General features: G+C 41.5%; 1 protein-coding gene across 1 annotated transcript; it reads right to left on the bottom strand.

Moving 5' to 3' along the window:
- Window positions 1-2766: 2766 nt before the first annotated feature.
- LOC134196110 (zinc finger MYM-type protein 1-like) lies at window positions 2767-5479 on the bottom strand. The gene is made up of 3 exons (XM_062665188.1): window positions 5421-5479; window positions 5272-5354; window positions 2767-5048 (listed from the first exon to the last, which is right to left on the bottom strand). The coding sequence occupies exons 1-3, from the start codon at window positions 5477-5479 to the stop codon at window positions 2767-2769; spliced, it is 2424 nt and encodes an 807-aa protein (XP_062521172.1).
- Between the last annotated feature and the right edge of the window lie 346 nt (window positions 5480-5825).

Here is a 5825-nt window from a genome sequence, read left to right as displayed (position 1 = left end):
AACTGTTTGACTTATTGTGTAAAAGTGGGAAGCAGCGGATAGAAACGGACGGTGTACTAGAAGAAAAGTTCTAGCGATATTCCTACTATGCAGAAAGCTATTGTCACGAGGTCAAGTCCACTAACAACGTAGTACAGTTCTGCGCGGCCTACACAAAATGACAGTCGTTCGCAAATATGATGAAATCAAACTTTGCACAAGAAGCTAATGTTTAGACGTTAATTTTTATCAGCAGAAGTAACTGTATGTCATCAAAACGTCAGAAATCGATCGTTTGGTCGAATTTTGAAATTTGGAGATGGCGTCAGAATAATCAGAAACTTTGTGATATGATTCTATGCATTACTGTAAGCATTCGATGCAAATCTTGATTTGTCAAGTTGCATTGTAGCGATTTGGCGAGACATTACTAGTATGCAGAAAATGGCGTCTGTACTTGGCTTGACCACGTGTACTTTGCGCTGCTGATTCTCGTTAACGTAGCATGCACAAACACTGCAAGAGTGCAGAAATGTTTGAATTATTGTGTAAAAGTGGTAAACAGCGGATAGAAACGGTCGGTGTACTAGAGAAAAAGTTCTAGCGAAAGTTCTACAGAAAGATAGTGTCACGTGGTGACGTGCAGTGACTGTGTTGCGATTGCTGGACAGGTGGAAGCAACTTCGTGTTCGTTTATAGGTAGAATAGAGCTGCTTTTAGCACAGTCTGACCGGATATAGCACGTATTCCTACTTAGCAAGAGATTCCTGTTTGCAGAAATTACCAGAAAAAAGATGAACAGGGACGTGTCAGCATTCGTCGTAACGTTGCTGCCGTAGAACTTCAAAACTGATCGCACCTATTCTCTGTCACTCGTTTCAACAACGTTGTTTGAGACGCAAATCATCTCTGTTGATAGGCTCATTAGATGTCTTCCTTTCGGAAAATTGTTGGTTTTGTCTTTTCAATTTTCTACTCTTGCAGACAACGAAGGAAACAGATGAATCACGTGACATAATCTCGGTCACCTGATCTCGAGTGATTTTTCACCTGATCTCGAGTGATTTTCACTCTTCAGACGCAGATCTGACGCATTAATTTTGGCTAATGTTATAGCTACTATACCTAAGGGGTGATGTTAGTGTTCATCATACTGTTGCTACGGCAGAACATGAAATCTGAAAAAAAAATACTCACACATCCGAGATCATATCTCGGTCAGTCGCTTTCATCGCCTTTCTACAAAACGAATTAAGGCGTTAGTCATGTCTGTTGAAAGGTTCGCTTTGGAAGTTAATGCCACTGAATAGCCGGTTTGGTTTCTTCAGCTTTTCTGTTGCAGGGCGGTGAGAAAGGTGATCGACCTACGGGACATAATCTCGGTCACGCGATTTTGTGAAAGACGAGTTCCTGAGTAGGTTGTATAGTGTGATTTTAGTCTACTGTTGTTCTAGAGCTATATGTCACGAATCTGTCTGTTTTACTAAACTTCAAACTTGGTATCTAATAAAATGTAATGACTCTCAATTTTCACATTTTGTTGGCAGTTAACCAGAGATTATTCCTACCTGTTTCTACATTCTTGTCTGGCAGATATAACAATTCTTTATTTTGGATAGGATGATTTGATGATATACCAAACAGAATTACACACAAACTGCTTTTAAATTTATCCATAAGAGATTTATGCTGAGAACTTATGAAAATTGGTGACATGTTGCCTAGGAGAAAACAATCTTTCTCTTGACACAGTGCTGAGTCTCATGAAACAGTTATGAAATTGTGAGAGAGAATGATAATTAGTCCAGTGAAGATATCCAACGAACTTTCTGTGTAGAACCAAGCAGTGCTTGTTGTTGATAATAACTGATGTCGCTAAAATCTTACAATCAACAAAATCGTAGTATGTACACAGTTTACAAATATGCAGAGTGTTGGCATACTGAAAAGGCATCTTGTGATATTCAACTTGTGCCAGAATGGATTCAATGTATAACTCCATGATGATCAATCTACCACTCACAAAATTTGCTAATTAGCACTAAACAGATGTACTAGATAAAGGTTATATTAATTATTATTCAAAATATAATTTAGACAGGACAACTATTGTTTGCCTACACAGTCTAATTACTAGAATCTGCTATAGTTCTACAAATTCACTACAAAACATTTTCAATCAGCCTTAGTCGACTGTGACCGTATGTACAATGCCCTACAACTTATCTGAAAGTTGTAGAACCCATGCAAGGAGCGTGCTCATACTGTGATTATGTCCTGTAAGTGGATCACCTTTCTCACCGCCCTGCAACAGAAAACCTGAAGAGGCAAAACCGGCTATTTAGTGGCATATACCTTTCAACAGACATGACTAATTTGTCTTGTAGAAACGCGACAAAAGCTGCATTTACAATATATAAACGCTTGAGCGTCGCGTCGCGTGCGTCACGTCGTACTAAATTCAAATTGTAAATGACTCGACGCAACGCGACGCGATGGAGACGCGACGCACGCGACGCGACGCGTCCAAATAGAACCGAGTTCTATTTGAGCGTCGCACCGGAAGCTAAGCACGTCGCGTCGGAAGTAGCACCTTGATTATGACCAATCAGAGCCAACTAAAATGCACGTCTGGCTTCCGTGAGTGATGATTACCAGGGGCGTAACTAGCATTAAAATTTTACCGAGGCAAGTTTTATATCAATAAGGCAATATATTTAGCCTCAAACTACTAGTAGTCTACTACATATATACTTTAATTAATTAATCAAAGTGAACATGGAGCCTCTATAACGACAATTGCCCCAATCGGCGGTGTCCTGTACAATCAAATCTTTGCAAGACATTCTCTCTGCTTACAGCCACGTCTCTATGAATATATAAAAGAGCTAAGCCACACAGTCTTTCTTGCGTCATTGTTGATCTCGACCACTCCTTCAATCTCCGGAGAGCCGAAAACGATCTTTCGCACGGCACGGAACCAACAGGAGATGTTAGAATAAGTTTGAAAATCTCATGAATATTGGGGAAATATTGACTGTCTGCCATCTTTGCGGCATCCGTTAATGTTACTCTCCTGTCTTTCTCAGGAAGTTGAAAACATTTGGTTTTCCAAACTTCTACTTCAGGCTCGAATGTAGCTCCATTTGGTAAGTCTGGACCATAGAAGAGCTTAATTGAATTCACCTCAGATCTTGTTATACTGCTAACACTGCTAGGAAGAAGTCTATACCCAATGAGCATTGATTCAGATGTATCAGGGAAGCGATTGTTGAGCTCTGTCACAGCGTGATCAATGAAAGGGTAGTACACGTTTCTTCTAAAGTATGCCACGGCGCTGTCCTGTTCCGCAGTCTGCATGCCAGCATTGCTTCTGTAGGTGCTTCTTATTGCGGTTCTAGGTTTATCAATTTGGGCATCCACCTCGCCTGCAACTGTTTGAACTCTTTCCCATAATTCTTTAAACTTGTCTTCACGTCGTTGCGCAGAAATCGTTGTGCGAAGCAGCTTGGCTGTTTGATAAGCCTTCAGAACGTCACAGTGTGGAGATTGCAAAGACTTCGTCAGAGGATCACAAAAGCTCAGAATGTACTGACTAACGACCAAGCAAACAATAAAACTAGAGGACTGTAAAAGTCTGAGGTAAGATGAAGCTTTCGCCCTCGAATCAGTGCCAGAGCTCTCTGCAACAATATCTTGCAGTGCAAGGTATATGGCTTTGTATTTGGCCAAGACACTGGACAGTCTTGCCAATCGAGCCGACCACCTTGTCTCACACAGTACTGGGACTTGCCTTGCTGACGATTTACGAATAAGCGTATCACTTAGTTTCGAAGTTTCCTCCTGTTCTAAGTTTTCTTCTAGTTCTTCTTCTGGTTCTTCTTCTTCCTTGTCTTCTGCTGTAATCAATTCAGCTATGTCTCCTGCTATCAAATGCCTACAAAGGATAACTTTTCTTTTTGGACTGCCTCCTAGAAACCACGTCAGTGTTCCTAACGAGTTAAACAAGTCCTGAATTAAAGGGACTTGTCTACAAGAAGATGCAATAACCAAATTCAGTCTATGTGACCGACAATGCTGGTATATAGCCTTTGGTTGTAACTGAAGAATTCGAGCAGAGACACCGGAAACTTTTCCTGACATAACTGCAGCACCGTCGTAGCCTTGGCCACGAAGATAACGAATATCCAAATTGCACTCTTTCATAAAATTGACAATAGCATTGAAAATAGACAGAGCATCTGCACAATCCAATTTGACGAATCCTAAGAACTCTTCTCTCACTTGAACCTGACCGGGTACAGAGTCGTCAACAAACCTGATACAGACTGACATCTGCTCTACGTTAGCTGTATCTGTGCACTCATCCGCCATCAACGAAAACCATTTAGCGGCATGAGCATCTTCCAGTATTTTGTCTCTCACCTCAACACCGGCTAACTCTATCAGCTCATTTTGTATTTTCGGGCTCTTGTAACAGGCGTTCTTCTTTCCGTGCTCTAGATGACTTTTCAGAGTAGGATTGAACTGAGACTGCCAATGGAGGAAGTATTCAAAGTTACTGGATTCTTTTCTCAGAACTTTGTCCCAACTGTGACCCCGAAAGGGAACATTTCGCTGACCGAGAGCAATAACGACATCTATTACAGCTAGAATAATTGCTCGATTACGTTTGACTCTCTCTTCATATTCTTTAGATCTGCTGGTACAAATATCATTTTTCTTTCCTTCGACCACATTCTTGAAAGATAATGCTTTTATGCAAGCATTCTTGTGAATTTCACTTTTCTCATGACAAAGCAGTACACCACGCTTTACTCCAACTGCGTTCTTCCAGTCACAAAAGCCAGTTGTCTTGAAAGCAGTAGCAGACAGTGACTCATCACCAAACAGCACACAGTAGCAACAAAAGCAGGCGTCAGTACTAGGAGAATATCTCAGCCATCTGTATTGACTCTCCCACTCTGGATTGTAACGACGGCCGCCCGTGCTCTGAAATTTACAACCGGTGGGTGGACACCATTTATTTTGCAGCAGGCATATCTTGTCAACGTCGGAAACGACTCTGCCTACCTAGTAGATCGGATCATTCACTGACACTTCTTTGTCATGAGCAGTATCTACAAAGAAAGTGTTTACAAGCGCTACGGTATTACCACCTGTTTCAGTAGAATGCGTATAATATTATATGAACCTTATTACATATTCTTAGCATCTATGACGATAACACATTGTTCGATATCGCTCAGTAATTCGCGTCTACTAGGATCACATTTAGCATTGGTACTATACCTTCTGCAGAATTCACTACAGTGTCAAACGGAGACGCAGAATGTACAGTTTCAGGCAGATCGCTTAAATCACCGGAAGATGTCCTGATGAGAAGAACAAGTCACGTACCCCAAAGGGGACCCCATACTTCTGCAGAACAACTTTCTTACCCAAGACATTGCAAAAGAGATAGTTGCTTCTTTTTCTTTCTCTTAGATGGTGGCTCCATCTTACTTGGCAGTCAGCTGTAGGTTTCTCGAGCCACGTGTCTTGCAAGTGCTTCACGTGCCAAGAACGTGCGCTAAAGTTGAGTATCAGAGAGTTTACGCACGCGGTTTCAAATTTGAAAAGAACACGATAGCAGATTTTGTTAGTGCAGAATGTCATATCTTCCTGCTCCTAACCTACATGCAGCAAAATTTTTGCAACGCCACACCCTTTTTTTTTACCGAGGCAACTGCCTCGGTTGCCTCATGCCTAGTTACGCCTCTGATTACTGATTTCGGCGCTGTACTCGACGTTGAGCGGTCTATAGATTGTGTAGGGAGCTGTCCTTGCTCGTGGATGATCAGCTG

This window comes from Corticium candelabrum, chromosome 20 (genome assembly GCF_963422355.1).
Source record: "Corticium candelabrum chromosome 20, ooCorCand1.1, whole genome shotgun sequence".
NCBI classification, from domain to species: Eukaryota; Metazoa; Porifera; class Homoscleromorpha; order Homosclerophorida; family Plakinidae; genus Corticium; species Corticium candelabrum.
This window is presented reverse-complemented; position numbering and strand designations above follow the sequence as displayed.